Source organism: Pseudophryne corroboree, chromosome 6 (assembly GCF_028390025.1).
Source record: "Pseudophryne corroboree isolate aPseCor3 chromosome 6, aPseCor3.hap2, whole genome shotgun sequence".
Lineage (NCBI taxonomy): Eukaryota > Metazoa > Chordata > Amphibia > Anura > Myobatrachidae > Pseudophryne > Pseudophryne corroboree.
In genome coordinates, this window is record NC_086449.1 from 538,218,872 (window position 1) to 538,237,307 (window position 18,436).

The following is an 18,436-nucleotide window of genomic DNA, read 5'->3' on the forward strand; positions in this document are numbered from 1 at the left end:
TGAGCCTATAGACACTGTAATGAGAAAAACAGCTCTTGCTGCACTCTCATTATACTGCAGCATATGAGGCCAGCATCTTCACACTGCCATTAACCCTTTAGGTGCAATCAGAATTCACATACCCCATCTCACTCTGTATCCAGGTTCTACCTGCTAATAAGGGTCTAATTTAAAAAAAATAACTTTAATTTAAGTTAAGTGGCTGGCAGTGGTGCCTGGAAAGCCATCAGAAACACACAGGGTATTATGGGGACATTTACTAAGCAGTGATAAGAGCAGAGAAATGAGCCAGTGGAGAAGTGCCCATGGCAACCAATCAGCACTGAAGTAACATCTGTAATTTGCATATTATAAAATTATACAGAGCTGCTGATTGGTTGATGGGGCAACATCTCCACTGGCTCACTTCTCCGCTCTTATCACTGCTTAGTAAATGTCCCCCTTTGTGCGCTATATGCAAAATTAGTCCTGCATGGTAAAAGTTTTGGGGGGAAGTGGAATGATCAACTGTGCAGCAATATTTGTGCAGTTCTAATACAATTCTTACTTTAAGGCCTGAACAGTAGGAGTAAACAGAACACATTCACATTCTGTAGAGTATATTATAATTACAATATATATAATTATGTTCTTAACTACGTTAATTTCTTTGCAATTTTTGTAGACCTAGGCCTACACCAGCGATAAAATATATATATATATATATATATATATATAATAAATAAAAGAGTCTGCGGCACTCGAGGTCTTGTCAAAAAGCTGGTTGTTATTGAAACATCAAAGCCAATACATCGACGTTTCGGGGATTTTAACCCCTTTTTCAAGATGTGTGGAAGCGTGTGGAGAAGTATGAAAAACTCACCTTAAATAGAGGGAGACCCACCGACCCAAGGAAAGTGCAGCCGCTCCGGAACCTGCCGTGGACGCCGGACCGTGCCGAGTGATGACGCGTCAGCGCGTCTGAAAGACGTCACATAGACAGGTTGCTATGCGACGTCAAGGAGACAGTAAACACCCGGAGAAGAACCGCTGTGAAGTAGAAACCAAATGAGTGAATAATGTCACAGTGGATAGGCAGGGTGCAAGCATATAAAAGTAAATTTAAATACTCCAGACTGTATATTGAAAATAGGAGTAAAGCAGTTATGCCCAGAGGTTGTACAGGATAGGTCGCCCTGTGTGGAGGGTAATCAAAGTATAGAGGGATAGAACGGAACAGCGCACACCATAAGACATGTATACAGGTGTGGCAAGTGTGGAATACTTCACTGTGATTGAAACATACAATCAATGTTGTCCCCAAAGTGCAGATCTATAGTATGCCGATAATACTGATGCCCACATAGTGAACATTACAAATGTCACTTAGCCGAAGGTGCTCCACACGATTCTTTCATTCAAACCCGTGGGGTGCATGGTGCCCAACTTGAAAATCCAAGTTGATTCCTTCTTTAGAAGCTGACCCTCTCTATCGCCTCCCCGTAAAGATTTGGGAACCTCGTCAATGATGATGTGTTTAAGCCCAGACAAAGTATGTTGAGCTTCAAAAAAATGTCTGGCTACAGGTTGATCAGAGGCTTTTCCAGACAGTGCAGCCTTAATCGCGGAACGGTGGAGGGCCATGCGTTCTCTTAGGGTCCTGATAGTTTTGCCCACGTAGCAAAGGCCACACGGGCAAATGATCAAATAAATGATGAATGTGGAAGTACAGGTCACTGTGTGTCGGATGTAGATTTTTCTGTTGGTTAACGGCAACGTAAACACTGAACCTGTCAGCATGTGGGTGCAAGTAGTGCAACCCAAACACCGATAACAACCAGGTTTTTTTAGAAATAAATGTATCACTCCTGGGAAATCTGTAGGCTTGGGAAACTTGGAAATATCGGTGTGCACCAGCAAATCGCGCAAATTACGTCCCCTTCTGTAACTCATCGGTGTCTCAGGGAGGACTGACTCGCAGAGATTAGAATAATAAGACTAATTAATTTAGGAGATAAAAATTTTATACATTTTTATTTTTATTTTATTTTTTGGTAAGGGTTTTTCTGTGTTTGAGGTGTTATGCCAGAGAGTTGTGGTGTGTAAATATATATCAAATGGTATGGTATGGTGACAGGGAGGGGAGGTGAGTGAGGGGGAAATATATATCAAACGGTATGGTATGGTATCAGCAAATGGTTTTGAGTGAGGGGTACTTCAATAATTGGGGAATGGTGTCAGAGAGGCCTGATGAGAAATGGTTATTTCTGTGGGTGAGGTATTGTGTCAAGGAGTGGTGTGGGTGAGCTTTAATATGGTGTCAGGGAGTGGGTGTGAATAATGGGTATTTCTCTGGGAGAGGTTTGTTGATAGGGAGAGGTGGAGAGTAATGGCTATTTCTGTAGATGGGGTATGGTATCAGGTAGTAGTGGCTGGTGAGGGATATTTCAAAGAGAGGTCTGGTGAATCATAAGTATTTCTGTGGGTCATGTGTGGTGGTGAGTGAGGGGTACTACTGTACATTTTTGAGGGATGTTATTTGTCAGTAGTAGAGAGGAAGAGGTACCGTGTACAGCGCTAATGAATGGGTAAGAGGTATGAGATATTTGGAGAGGAGTAAATCTGGTGGATGACATATGGAAAGATTTCTGAATACGTTGAGAGACCTAAAGTGTAAATGGATAAAGTAACAGCCAATCAGCTCTTAACTACCATGTTACAGGCTGTGTTTAAAAAAAAATTACAGATAGGGCTGATTAGTTGGTACGTTATCTCTCTCCACTTTATTTCTCTAAAAGCTTTGAGAAATCTCCCTCTCCCTGCAATATTTAAAGCTGGGTCCGCACTAACAGTTTGTCTGTGTCTCTGCTACTCACTTCTCCATACATGATCAACTTAACAGTGAAGACACATCTCAGATATACAGAATAAATGCAGCAGACTTTCTACTTTAATGTGACATGCCAAAATATTAGTTGTGCCCTCATCCTATAAAAATGCCAGTGTTTACAATAATGAGATCAGTATTCAAGTAGATAATGTTAACTTTACATTTTGTAATATATGTAAATAAAAACATTGTGGATGAAAGATTATGTGGTACTTCAAAGGCCAAGCGCAACGGAACCAATTGTACTATCTTGCTGGGGGCAGATGTATTAAGGCTTGGAGATAGATACAAAATGTCTCATTACAGCCCTGGCTAAGCTTCTGGTACAGCTTTCTCAATGTACTCCCTACTCTTGCCGCCGTGGCATGGGTGGACCCGGAAGAGGAGAAGTTTTCTATCTTGCCTCCAGGTGACTATGACAAAGTTATGCCCTTCCATGGAGCCTTATAACTTTTATAGAAAACTGTCTTGAGGATTATGGTTTCCATTTCTTGCAATAAGATGTACACTAAAGGGAGAGATGTACTAAGCCATGAAGAGTGATAAAGTGGAGAGAAATATAGTACTAGCCTTTCAGCTCCTAACTGCCAGGTTACTAGATGTGGGGTCCATTCATGTATAATTTATGTACAGATGGGTCCATGGTTATCTTGGCTAGTTTGCTGCGCCTAGGCACAACATGGTTTCTTAACATAAACACTTCATCTATTGTTCTCAGCTGCAATACAATACAGAGAACAATACAGCAGGGGATTAAATCATTACAGCAGGGGATTAAGTCTGAGTGACCAGTCTCAGTTAATCCTATTAAAGGTCAATATAAACATGGACCCATCTGTATACTCAACTCTCCAGTGAAAAGATTCACAGGGTCGATGCCACCGTTAGCTAGCTTTAGGCAGCTGCCTAGGGTCGCTGGCCAATGGAAGGCACTGCACGCTGCCAAATAATGGCTTCCTCTATTAATCCAGAGCCGAGCTCCTTCTTTTCATTCAGATTCACACCCCCATGACTGACAGCATCCCCCTGCATATTCAACCTTCTGTGATCTCTACCCGCATGTTACACCCCCCTCTGCAATAGCATCTCTTATATTACGCCACCCCCACCCCCTCCCCACAATGACACCCACAGTATTACACAGTCCAGTGGTGCCGGAGTATGGGAGGCAAGGGGGCATTCCCCTCTCAAACATGAATGAGGTACAGGAGGACCAGCAAAGGTTGTCAGGAGGTGAAATCGCGATGCCAACCTTACATCACACTCCAACAAATCCACCTCGGGTGTGTGGAATTATTTATACCCAAATCCTGACAACGTTTGTCAAGCCATATGTACCCTTTATGGAACCACATTAAGTAGAGGTAGGGACGTTAAGCATCTTGGAATCTCCACCCTGTGATTTCTTCTGCAGCAAGCTCATGACAAGTTATTGATAACATCAAAAGCTGATGCTAAAAAAGCAGTCCAGCATTAGCTGGCTCCCTTCTTTAAATTAGATCCCAGCACCTGCAATCTCCGCCGCCAATACCTTCATCCTCTATATCCTCAGTGATCATCAGACGTGGTCCTGCATCCAATTTGTTAAGGCTAGGAACTCCTCCTCATTCTTGGATTCTTCAGAAGAATCCATGAGCGCTAGGCCTGCTGCTGCTGCTGCTGGGGGTGGTTCTTCATCCCAGAAGGGGACCAAGAAGACTACTAGTAGTTTTGTAAAAAATAAATTGACTGTGAACTATCCTTTGCAAGTGGAAGCAAGTATGGCAGCTCTCACCCAGTCACACAGCGGATCACTTACGCCATCACAGCTATACTAGTATTAGATCTGTGTCCAATATCTGCCATTAATGCAGCAGATTTTTTGTTAATTGAGGTCCTGAGTTCCCGGTACCAAATTCCATCTCGGTTCCATTTTAGCTGAAAAGCCATTCCTCGACTGTACTAGGACATTAAAAAAAACTTAATTATTAGCCTACAAAATGCCATTGTACCCACTGTCCACTTTACCACAGATATGTTGACAAGCGGTAGTGGCAAACTAAAGATTACATGACTGTGACAGCCCACTGGGTGGGTGCATTGCCTTCTGCAGAAGAAGTGTCTAACAAACAACGCCAGTGCATTCAGAGGCAGGATACTCTGTTTATCACTGGATTCAATGAGAGGCATACCACTGACAACCTCTTAGAAAAACTAAGGAATGTCATAGAAACATGGCTTACCCCACTTGGACTCTCCTAAGGATTTGTGATATCTGATAATGCCACAATTATTTTGAGAGCATTACAATTGGGTGAAATCCAACACATCCCCTGTTTTGCTCACATGATCAACTTAGTGGTGCAGGGCTTTTTATAAAATGACAGGGGTGTGCATGAGATGCTGTCTGTGGCCCGAACAATTTTGGAACATTTTCAGCATTCAACAACAGCATGAAAGATGTTGCAGCAGTTGCAAGAACAGTTTAATTTTCCCTGTCATCAACTGAAGCAAGAGGTGGTAACAAGGTGGAACTCCACCCTTTATATGCTCCAGCGGATGGAGGAACAACAAAAAGCCATCCATAGCTATAAAACAAGCCATGACATTGGGAGAGTAGGGGGAATGTACCGTAGCCCAGCACACTGGATAGTACTTTCTGTCTTATGCAAAGTGCTCAAATCCTTTGAAGCAGCCACCTGTGAAGTGAGTGCTGACACTGCTATCTTGAATAAATGTATTCTCCTAATTAGGATTTTGGAAAATCAGCTGGAGAAATTGAAAGAGGTGATAAAACAAAGCGAATCCGCAAAGTATGCCAACTTGCAGCTCAAGTCCATTATTTGCTTCACCAGGATTCATGGGTTGCCAATAGCACCTTGAGTCCTGTTGGAGAAAGAGCGCTATAAAAATAAAATTATTATTATTATTATATCCTTAAATCTTATCACTACATTTTAGCAACCATGCTTGATACTAGGTTTAAGTCGTACACTGTGTTTTTCTTTCCAACAAATCGAGATCTTAAGAGATGCAAAGAGCTCCCGGTGAGTTAGTTGGCAGCTCAAGTGTCGCATTGCACAACAATGTCTCCTCATTCAATTTCTTCAGAAGCAGCCAGAAAAAAATCAACTTTCCCAAAAGACCCAGTGGTGATGCAGATAAGTCAACCCAACATTTTGACATCTGATCAGTTCTAAAAGAATTGCCCAACATTAGTGACACCTCTACTGTAACTCCATCTGATACAGTCACCAACCAAGGAATGCTGGAGGATTATTTTCATGACACTGTACAAATAGGCATGTCTTAGAGTCCCTTTGATTACCAGAAGAAAAAAAAGGCAACTTGGAGGCCCGTATACAAACTGGCTTTGCATTAATTAAGCTGCCCATACACCAGTGTGTACTCGAAGAGAGTTTTCAGCACAGGCAGGATCCTTGTACGCGATCGGCGTAGCAGGCTACTTCCTCAAAATGTTAAAAAGATGATACACGTACTAACACTTTACCTTCTCGTATTGTGCTGCCCTGGCGTAGCTGGCCTTTGTACGGTTTGTGAGGTTCTGCATCACGGGCCCAGACCTAGAGTTAGGGACAACCAGCATCAGGGGAGCATTGTCGTGACCTGGTCGCTTTATCATCTATTTGCAAATGTATGTAACTAAGGGGGTAATTCAGACTTGATCACTAGGCTGTATTTTTGTACAGCTGGTGATCAGGTTTAAACTGCGCATGCGTATGCACCACAATGCACAGGCACATCACATGGGTACAAAGTGGATCGCCGCCTAGCGATGGGTTTGTGCGAAGGATCCATTTGCATGGGCGTTTGCAAGGAGATTGACAGGGAGAAGGCGTTTGTGGGTGGCAACTGACCATTTTCTGGGAGTGTTTGGAAAAACACAGGCATATCCAAGCGTTTGCAGAGTGGGTGTCTGATGTCAATTCCGGTCCTGAACAGGCTGAAGCGATCACAGCGGCTGAGTAAGTCCTGGGCAGTGCAGACACTGCACAAAATCGGTTTGTACAGCTCTGCTACACATGTGTTCGCACACTTGCACAGCTAAAGTACACTACCCCTGTAGGCGGGGACTATCTGATCGCAGCAGTACAAAAATCGCCTGCTAGTGATCAGGTCTGAATTAGGCCCTAAGACCTTTGAATTTCTATTATATATATAGTCTTTCATGTCTTGGTACAGGTACAGGTACAGCTTGGTATGCTGGGGGACACCAGGGGTTAATTCCCAATGTATTTCTAACTTAGACTACTTCCTCCCTTTCACGCACCTGAAATTTATTTTCTAATTGATATGAGCAATTTACATTTTGTTATATTCCATTTATAATACAGAAGGTCCAAAACCTCAAAGAATGAACAATTGAAACAAATCTCCTTGAAAAAGTGAAATACATTTTCCTATTTATTGATCCTCTAACTATGGTCTTATTTTAAAATACAATGTAAAAGTCTCTGCAGTCCCAAAAGAACTTTACAGAAGGATTCAAGTTAAGTTTAGGAGCAGAAGCCAGAAGGAATTCAACATGAAGATACTTCTAGGGCTGACACTGTAGATGAGATATCATTGACAATATGGGAGATACTGTAGCTTGCTTTGATCTTTTCCCATCTGGATACAGTTCTCCCTCATTTTTCTGATTCCCCTACAATAGCCACTCCATCAAAAAGATATAAACACACACACACACACACACACACACAATTGTCCCGATACACCTGCGGTTTTTAACCACCTCACGTTACCTTCCCAAATGTTGACTACTTGTCACTGATTATGTGAATAAATCCTATCTGCTTGTGCTAATTCTAATCAATCCCAGTGCCAAATACGGTTTTGGCACATGCGCAGAAGCAAAACATCGCTCCACTGCATCTGCTTTCAACATTTATACTGTACATCTCTAAATCAGGCCCATTGTCATCAAATGCTTTCAGCATTATTCTTCCTCCTTACGGTGCAGTCTTCTTTGATGAGTTTCAAACAAGAAGCAGAAGTTCTTCCACCTCAAAACCTGGAGGCCATAAGATTGACCTTTTTCTGGAACCTTTACATTCCCTTTGTAGAAGTTGCACTCTGTTCAAGCCAGGAGAATATTATGGAGAACCTACTGTAGAAGGAGGATTCATCTGACCTTCCATCTCTCCAACAGGAGAGGTATATTTCTTTGTTAAATCAATAACAAAACTAAAAAACAAGAACGGACACTTCACCCCTACATATACTGTAGAGGACAAAATGAAATAACAGTCAAAAGGGGATGCGGTCAAGATCCCGCAGGACGGAATCCCGGCAGTTGAAATACCGACACCGGAATCCCGACCGGCACAATCCCAACATATTCTCCCTCTGTGGGTTTCCACGACACCCATAGAGGGAGAATAAATTAGTGTGCCGAGCGTAGTAATGCACCGTGCCCGCAAGGGGCTGCGTTGCGCTCGCCTCCCTGTCGGGATTGTGCTGGGATTCCGACCGCCGGGATTTCGTATTGATCCCGTCAAAAGAGATATCCTCTCATTACGGATCTTTTTTAGAATCTCTGAAAATCCAAAACCCCTACTACCGTATACTGGATTTGATGGAAGTCCATATTCTCATACACAGAAGTTAATAATAAAATCAGTACTTTCAACATCTGCTTTCTGGTTCTTTACAAGGAACTTAAATGACAAGATTTGTGTGCCTAGCATGGGACCTAGATGAAGTGATACTTACAAGCTCCTGAATAGATTGCCCACTCTTACTGTATGTAATATCCATAAAAATTGATTCAGCTTTCAATTTGTTTCTTCTCCTGCCATACCTTACCAATTCTTTATTTCACCATACTGCTCCCTTCATCCTGTCCTTGTTCATGTTCTTGTTTTAAATGTTTTTATACTGAATGGGATTATTTTGTCCTTTGAGAAAATATTGTTTTTGTTTCTTTTATTAATTTTACAAGTTTGGCTTGCCTAATTTTTTTTATGTGGACAGTATTTTTTCTCTGTCTCATTTTCTCATTATTTAATTGAGGCATTACGAGGAACTATTTATTAAATTATTAGTAGTGTGTGACCATTACTTTGTTTTCTATATGACGGGATCATGGGGTTTATTTATGAACTGTTTGGTTGTAAAAACCGGAGTTTCTGGCCCAATATTTAAAAGGGTAATGCTTTCATTAGCAATGTCTAGCGATGGCATGTGAGTCGGAAAGAATGCAGAGATAGGACATTCTTGTGCAAATTGTCTATTTGCCAAAAGTTTTTAAGGACCATATCAATATTGTACTCTGAGTTTGTATAGTTGTTTAAGAGAATATTTTGAGTCTTTGTTCTCCATAACATAATGTGCATATCTGCAAGAGTAAAACCATAACTGCAAACACTGTATATGCATGGACACCATTATGTAATACATTTTTCCAATACATTTTATCAGTTCACGTAAAACCTTATTCATATTTCCTCTAATGGTGTTAGAAAGGGGAGTTTGGGATATTCTTTGTTGCTTGTGTGACAATTACTGTTAAAGTGTGCCACTATAAAATATACCTTGATGGCATAAAATACATCCCATTGAAACTACTGGTTGGGGTACTATAACTTCTAAGGTGGTATTAATGTATGTAAATTTAAATATAAGTTGAGTCTCCCATACCCAAAATGCTTGGAAACAGAAGTATTTTGGATATTGAATTTTTCTGTGTTTTGAAATATTTGCTTACCCTAATGAGATATCTTGGAGATGGGACCTAATGCTAAACACAAAATGCATTTATGTTTCATATATACCTTATACACAAAGCCTGAAGATAATATTACACAGCATTTTAATAAATGTATACATTACAAAAAGTCTATACTGAACCATCATAAAAAAAAAGGTATAACTATTTTAGCCACGCACAAAAAATCTGTATTTCGGAATATTCTGCATTTCAAAATTTTGGATATGTTAGGCTCGACCTGTATAGCATTCTTGATAAACTGTTGTTGTTCTGTCTATATCAAGCGACTTTCTTCTATCAAAGGGCCAAAAATGTTCAATATATTATACTGTAGTGTTAGTCTCTGTTTGTGTCTGTAAAAACAAGCACATCTGTGAAAAATATATGTGAATAACGTCACAAAAGATAGAATAATAACTTTTGAACAGTGCCTATGACTTATTTTCCTGTTCATAAATGATAAACAGAGGACCTAATCTTCACTACCAGAACTCAAATTACAAAAAAACGTACAATACTCTTGTTCAAAGAGTTTTATTTCTTTGGAGCAGAACCATTCAGCATTGCTAAGTACTTATAGAAAATGTATGGATGATAGTGATTTGTGCGGCTTATGCACTGAACAAAACAAGCACTTGTGTCTTTTGTATCAATTTCATTTTTTCAAGAATCTCTAGAGACTGAAGTAATTTCACCTTTTCTCTCAAAGTAGAACTTGCTTTGCTATTAATGTACATTTACAGTATTTCCCTTCTGTATGGTGCTGCTGAATATACAGTATTACTACTTTATCACGATAGGATAACAATCATAAAGGTTTTGCTGCTCACATAAGTGTAATGGTATTCTGTATTTGCATAAATTTGGGAGCACAATTTCCACTGGAAAAAATGGCTTGTTGTGATACACAGCAAATGTTAATCAGACAATTCTTATTTGTGAAACTTTGCATTTATCAAAATTACTTATGTTTTGCAGACATAAGTGGAACAATTATCTGCCCTAATGAAGTTAAAGAACCATTTGACCCACATTTTCCACATGGACCTCGTCTCCGTTATTTGCGCCTGGACGGAAATGAAATTCAGCCTCCAATCCCACTTGACCTTATCATTTGCTTTAGACTTCTTCAAGCTGTAGTCATTTAGGTATTTGAGCTACTTCAAGCAAAATAGAATTAGATCAACTTAAACTTTTACCATTTACTCAGGTGACTTTTTTTGTATAAATTTTAAAGGTGAACTCTAATACTTTTTTGCAAAGTTCAGTTTCCCCCCACTAGTAAAAATGTGAGGCCACAAACCATGGATATCCTCTACATGCTCACAAATGGAGCCACTGCTGTTACACTACTGCAGCACCTGGATAGCTTTGGTTGAGCTTGATGATGTGTTCAATCAGTGTCCAAAAAACATACTCTAACGCTCTAATAACAGAGCAGGTGTAGGACCAAAGTAAATGACTAACCCGTGAACAGCACTATTTTGGATGATGGGATCCCTATACTAGTTGGGATGTTAGTGATACATTTAACTGAAAAATTTATGTTTAGAGTTCTCCTTTAAAATTAGATCTCATTTAAACCTAATTAAACATAGAAACCTCTCAATTCTCTTAACAATATACAGTATTATGACTTTCATATATTAATACAGGTTGAGTCTCCCTTATCCAAAATGCTTGGGACCAGAGGTATTTTGGATGTGGGATTTTTCCGTATTTTGGAATAATTGCATACCATAATGAGATATCATGGTGATGGGACCTAAATCTAAGCACAGAATGCATTTATGTTACATATACACCTTATACACAGAGCCTGAAGGTCATTTTAGCCAATATTTTTTATAACTTTGTGCATTAAACAAAGTGTGTCTACATTCACACAATTCATTTATGTTTCATATACACCTTATGCACACAGCCTGAAGGTCATTTAATACAATATTTTTAATAACTTTGTGTATTAAACAAAGTTTGTGTACATTGAGCCATCAAAAAACAAAGGTTTCATTATCTCACTCTCACTAAAAAAAGTCTGTATTTCGGAATATTCCGTATTTTGGAATATTTGGATGTGGGATACTTAACCTGTATAGGATTTTTTATTGCATTTTTGTAAAATCTTTGTAGAATTTCTTTAGGGTACTACTTACCATGTTCTTATATTTAAAAAAGGAATAAAATAAAACGTATACTGTTAATGCAACTTGAAACTAATTGACTAGGTGTTCTTAGTCTTGGTTTACATGGATACTATGCAGTACCACATTTAATTTAACAGTAGAATAATGTCAAAGTATACGTACTCTGTATAATTTGTGAGATATATATATATATATATATATATTTATCACCACAATTGTAATGTAAATCTGTAAAAATGTCATAAAAATATACAAAAATATATTGAGTGCATGTTCTGATTAATACAATACATTTAAAAAGATGATGTAAAGTATCTTGATATGTTGTAACTATTATAGATCACATTGCAACATTTCAATATAAAGGAAGATCTCCTTCACTGGCAACATCAATAGATATTTAAAGTTGAGCACAGTTACATGGATCAAATAATTTTACCTGGTTATTAGGAGGTAACTCAAAATAGTGTGGCTAGTGTGAAAAAAATAAAACCAGGAGCATTTTAACACAGAATGGGGCCCTGTACAGTTTTTGTGGGCCCCTTCCTTGCTGGAAGATATTATGCAGATGCATGAGCTGCAGACTCTGTCACTGTGCCAGAGTCTGCCGTCTATGCACAATGTCTTCAGAAAATGTTGCCCATGGCCACAAGGAGAGTAAATAATAATAATAATAATAATAATAATATACTTTATTTGTCATTAACAAAACAGCAATGAAATGTCAATGACATTTCTGTATGAACACTCTGTACAATGGAACAAGCAATAAACATATTTCATTTAAAAATTGTCCCTAATCCTTTTGTTCGTTTAACAAACGAACAGCTGTTGGAAAAAAAAACTGTTAAACATGCGCTTTGTGTGTGCATGTACACTTCTAAAACGTTTTAGGGTTGGCAATCTTTCAAAGACCAAATAATTTGGATGACTAGCATCAGCTAATATGCATCTGGCTTTTCTTAACACTCTATTTACATAAAAATCCTTCATAAAGGGCAATGACACCCCAATAATCCTACTAACAGTTGTAACCACACGTTCTAGGGCAATTCGTTCAGATACTGTACAGTTCCCAAACCACACTGTAATCCCATATGTCAGAACACTCTCCTTGATACTTTGATAAAACCTAACTGACGTATTCGTACTCAGACAGACGGCCTTAAGTCTCCTTAGAAAGAAAAGATACTGCTGTGCCTTCTTAATCAACAAAGTGCAATTTAAAGACCAAGTTAGGTCATTAGCAATATACATGCAAAAGAATTTAAATGAAGCCACCTCCTCAATTGGCTTACCATCTAAAAATACAGGAAGTAACGGTCTACTACTGGCATTTCCTTTGTTTTAGATGTATTTAAAATCAAACAATTTTCTTTACTCCATTCTAATAAACATACAATTTTGTATCTATAGGCTACCTCATCATTTTTACTTATCAGGCCAACAACAGCTGTGTCATCTGTGAATTTCACCACTTTAACAGACTCAGAAACTGAAAAACAATCATACGTAAATAACGAGTATAATAGTGGGCTCAAGACACACCCCTGTGGAACACCAGTTCCTATCTGAACTTTGCCAGACACAAATTTGCCTAACTTCACTACCTGAGGTCTATCAGTCAAAAATGTTTAAATCCAATTGCACATAAACTCATTTAAGCCTAAATTAAAAAGCTTAAGAACCAAAGATGCCGGTACTATTGTATAAAAAGCAGAACCAACATCCACAAATAAAATTCTAACATATGTCCCGTTCTTCTCTAAGTGGTTCTGCGCCTGATGTAAAACAGTCAAAGCTGCATCATCCGTAGACCTGTTCTGCCTATAGGCAAATTGAAAAGGATCAAAATTAGCAGAAAAAATAGATTTGATATGACTTAACATTAGGCGTTCGAAGCAATTCATGATTAACGACATTAACGCAAATTCCATTAATACAGTGTATATGGTGTGGACCGCCATAGACACTGGAGCCTGTGTGTGCTACGCAGGGCTGGTAACAGAAATCTTGGGGTATGTCACACTCATGTTTTTGGGGCCACTCATCTCTCCCCGGTAAGTACAGGCTGGTCAGCTATCGACTCATCCCCCTGTGTCTCTCAACCTCATCTTCCATGTATCTCAACCTTAGTTCCCCCAGTGTCTTTCCGCCTCATCTATGCACTGTGTCTCTCAGTCTTTTACCCCCTTTGTCTCCCTTCCTCACCCACCCCTATGTCTCCCAGTCTTTTATACCCCGTGTGTCTCTCAGTCTCAACCAATTTTATTATGTACTCCACTTTTTTGTTTTACTATATAAGCTGAAATTTGGGTATGTATTACATATGCCATTATTTGTCTGTAAAGGCTTATATATGACAGCCACATATATACACCTTTACAGAGAAATAATGGCATATGTAATACATCCCTAAATTGTAAGCTGAAGAAAAGAGCTATATTAAGTATTGGGTGCAGTACTGTATCTATGTTATATTATTCATGGGATGCCTATGTTATATTACACTATGCTGAATACATACTTTTCTTTCAATAAATGAACCTGTGATCAGTCAACATTCTAAATGTCTCAAGGGCAATTTTCATAAATTTGATCCATTTTGGGTCTACCCAAAACATGCACCGTTTAAGATATTTTGTCGAAGGGAGTTGTCTCAGTTACTGCTCTATGACTGCTTTGACACCAGACTTAACCCAGCTGACTGGTAGTTCCTAAATGATCGAATTGCTTTTTTAAAATGAGGTTTCTATAATCTAAATAAACAGTATATAGTTGCAAGAAGACAAAGTTAAGATTGATAAATAATAAGGTTACAATGTCACCTATACATGTGTTTTTATGCATTAAGACTATTAATAAACAGACCACTATAAACCTTATAACACAAAACTGGTGAAAAACAAATGTGGAACCAATACTTTTAAATAGAACCATAGCCTGATTCCAGTTGTGTGTAACACAAAAGTAAATTTAAGAAACTTTTCAGAAAAATTATTTAAAAAAATAAACATGTCAGCACAGAATAAATGACTGCTCATTCTAAATTAATTAAATTGGTAGTGTGGTGTATATGATTTATTTAAAATTTTACAATATTTGGTCCAATACACATAACAAATTTATATGGGAGAAAAGTACTAAGAAAATAGTGGTCTTATAAATAAAAACATTTTCAGCTAGGGCTGCAGCTATATGTGAATTTAGTACTAATGATAATTTATATTGGAAAGTAAGATGTAGATATTCGTAGATAACACTTAATTTATGGGGTCTATTTACTAAGCTTTGGATGGATGGATGGATGGATGGATGGATGGATGGATGGATGGAGATAAAGTACCAGCCAACCAGCTCCTATCTGTCATTTTTCAAACTCAACCTGTTATATGGCAGATAGGAGCTGATTTACTGGTACTTTATCTCTGTCTACATTATCTCCTTAAATCAGCATATTATTCACAACAAAAATTGCACAAAACTGAGAATTAACAGGTAAATTCAGAGAAGCTTAATCATACTTGCCAATTATCTGGGTAACTCCTTAAATACTGCATTATCTTCTAGACCAGAGGTTCTCAAACTCGGTCCTCGGGAGCCCACACAGTGCATGTTTTGCAGGTAACCCAGCAGGTGCACAGGTGTATTAATTACTCACTGACACATTTTAAAAGGTCCACAGGTGGAGCTAATTATTTCACTTGCGATTCTGTGAGGAGACCTGCAAAACATGCACTGTGTGGGCTCCCGAGGACCGAGTTTGAAAACCTCTGTTCTAGACTGAGAGATGCAGACACTCTTCCTGAAGCAAGGCCGGGTGCACAGAACATAGGGGGGTAATTCAGAGTTGATCGCAGCAGCAAATTTGTTAGCAGTTGGGCAAAACCATGTGCACTGCAGGGGGGGGGGGGGCATATATAAAATTTGCAGAGAGAGTTAGATTTGGGTGGGTTATTTTGTTTCTGTGCAAGGTAAATACTGGCTGCTTTATTTTTGCACTGCAATTTAGATTTCAGTTTGAACACACCCCACCCAAATTTAACTCTGTCTGCACATGTTATACTAGCCCTCCCTGCAGTGCACATGGTTTTGCCCAACTGCTATCAAATTTGCTGCTGCAATCAAATCTGAATTAGGCCCAAAGTGATGGTATCACCACTCTCTGCCAACCACAGAGGAAACACTAGGGGGAACTCTGATTAATTATTACATCTGTTTACTGGAGCTCAGTAGCCATTTTCTTGTACTTTGTTGTCTCTATGGTATCTAAAAGGAGGAGGTGTGCTAGAAGAAAATGACTGTTGATCCAATGCATGGTTGTAGTCATGAATTATTCCTCGTCTTTTTTTTAGGTTCATACTATAATGAAACTGACTTATTAATCAATCTCTTTTCAAAAAAGTACTTTAACTCATCTTTAAAGTAACAATGTTAGACAACACAGATCTGAATGCATAAGTATTTTATTTTACTAAACCAAAAGTACAAAGAAGGATAAACTTATCTGGCGCTACTGATAGGTTAAAGGTCCATACGAATAATCCTTCAGTGCATATCAATCATGAGGATTTGTATCCACCCAAAAGTAAAACAAAGTTACATATAGTGAAGTACAGTTTTTAATTCTGGTTTCAGGTAAATAACAGTTAAAATTAATTATATATAAAAGCTCCACACACAACTACATGAATAAAATGAAAGTCTTAATGACTGTGATTGAATGAATTACCAGAAGCAAAGAACTGACAAATCAGTTCAATATCAGCATATGTGTAGTGGGTTCCGGATTCCCACAGATCTTATATCACCGCTGAAACCGCTTGCCTGGACTTCACCTCGTCACTGTCACCTCGACCACCAAGTATCGATGTCCCTGCTCCAACGCGTTTCCACCTCTCAAACTGAGGTCTTTTTCAAGGAGATTCCGGGCTGCAGGAGACCTCTGGATTCCAGGCAAGGCAGGACAATGCAAGACAAGGCAAGGTACAGATAACAAGAGTATTTAGCTGCAGGAGACCTCTGGATTCCAGGCAAGGCAGGACAAAGCAAGACAAGGCAAGGTACAGATAACAAGAGTACTTAGCTACAGGAGACCTCTGGATTCCAAGCAAGGCAGGACAAAGCAAGACAAGGCAAGGTAAGGTTGGAGCTGCCTGAAAGTACTTCCAGGCTAGGTCTCACATGCACGTGCGTTGAGAGGTGGAAACGCGTTGGAGCAGGGACATCGATACTTGGTGGTCGAGGTGACAGTGACGAGGTGAAGTCCAGGCAAGCGGTTTCAGCGGTGATATAAGATCTGTGGGAATCCGGAACCCACTACACATATGCTGATATTGAACTGATTTGTCAGTTCTTTGCTTCTGGTAATTCATTCAATCACAGTCATTAAGACTTTCATTTTATTCATGTAGTTGTGTGTGGAGCTTTTATATATAATTCATTTTAACTGTTATTTACCTGAAACCAGAATTAAAAACTGTACTTCACTATATGTAACTTTGTTTTACTTTTGGGTGGATACAAATCCTCATGATTGATATGCACTGAAGGATTATTCGTATGGACCTTTAACCTATCAGTAGCGCCAGATAAGTTTATCCTTCTTTGTACTTTTGGTTTGGTGTTTGGTGAAGGTGACGGGGAACCCTTCAAATAGGATATTACGGTCTGGCTGCATACTGTATCTAAAGCGCATCCAATTGTGATCACATTTTTGACCATTGATACATTTTATTTTACTGTTATGTCATACATGTGGCCAGTGGACGTGTCTCTAGCTCTTGTTAGGGATATTCCTTTTTAGACACAAAATTAGGAGTCTTCTTGGAAAATCACTGTGAATGGCACAGCAGCTGATCATCCTGCCTCATGGTCCAGAGCCTGCACGTAAGTACAGAAGCCTTCTAGGGAGCCTTTCAAGATCCTGGGGACAATGAGAAGCTTCAGGTACTGTATTCAAGACTGGCAAGTCTATCACAGCCTTTTTTCCTGTTTAATTTCAAAATCTAATCTACTAAAAGTCTACCTACAGTAGTTAACTATTTGCAAACTAACTCCAACTAGGGTAACAAGAAATTGTAGTAGGGACAATAAAACTTGGATCTATTTTGGAAGCATCGGAGTTGTTAACATTCTTAAAAAACATGGTACCAACGGATGATCTGCTGCAGTTCATAGATAAGTATTACAAGATTTTTTTTGATGAAGCACTAGACCAGGGGTCAGGGAACTTTTTTACCTTTTACCCCAAAATATATTTATATACGCCAACGTTACCCCCTTGATTTCAAAGGAAGGAAATCATATATTATGTGCATAAATACTGGTTATCACTGTTTATATGGCATTTCTGAGATACTGTGTGTATATACAGTATATATATATATATATATATATATATATAATTATTTTAAAAAAAATTCTGCCAATTATTTTTTGGCAATGAATGGGTTCATTAACACTTTCTCCTCAAAACACCAGAATGAATATAAGAAAGATGGATGAGGGTGGAAGGGGGAGGACACAAATTTTAGGAGACAGATGGTCATGTCCTCACCTCAGTAATGTCAGTGGGAATTTCCCACTGTTATGTGGGCCACTGTCTGATCCTGCGATACTCACTCAGTGGTCAGCCACAGAACACTTCAAGTTCTGTGTGTGGGTTGGCAAGCCACGGGCGGGAGGACAGGACACCACAGGACGGGC

The 18,436-nt window shown here is 39.0% G+C and overlaps 1 protein-coding gene across 1 annotated transcript in view; it reads left to right on the forward strand.

Annotated features, from left to right (window-relative positions):
• The window catches only part of KERA (keratocan), a 71,696-nt gene extending 59,807 nt beyond the window's left edge, over positions 1-11,889 (forward strand). The window contains exon 3 of the mRNA XM_063930499.1: positions 10,560-11,889. Within this exon, the coding sequence (XP_063786569.1) occupies positions 10,560-10,729 (170 nt within the window). The 3' untranslated portion in view covers positions 10,730-11,889. The remainder of the gene's footprint in view (positions 1-10,559) is intronic.
• The last annotated feature ends 6,547 nt before the right edge of the window (positions 11,890-18,436 follow it).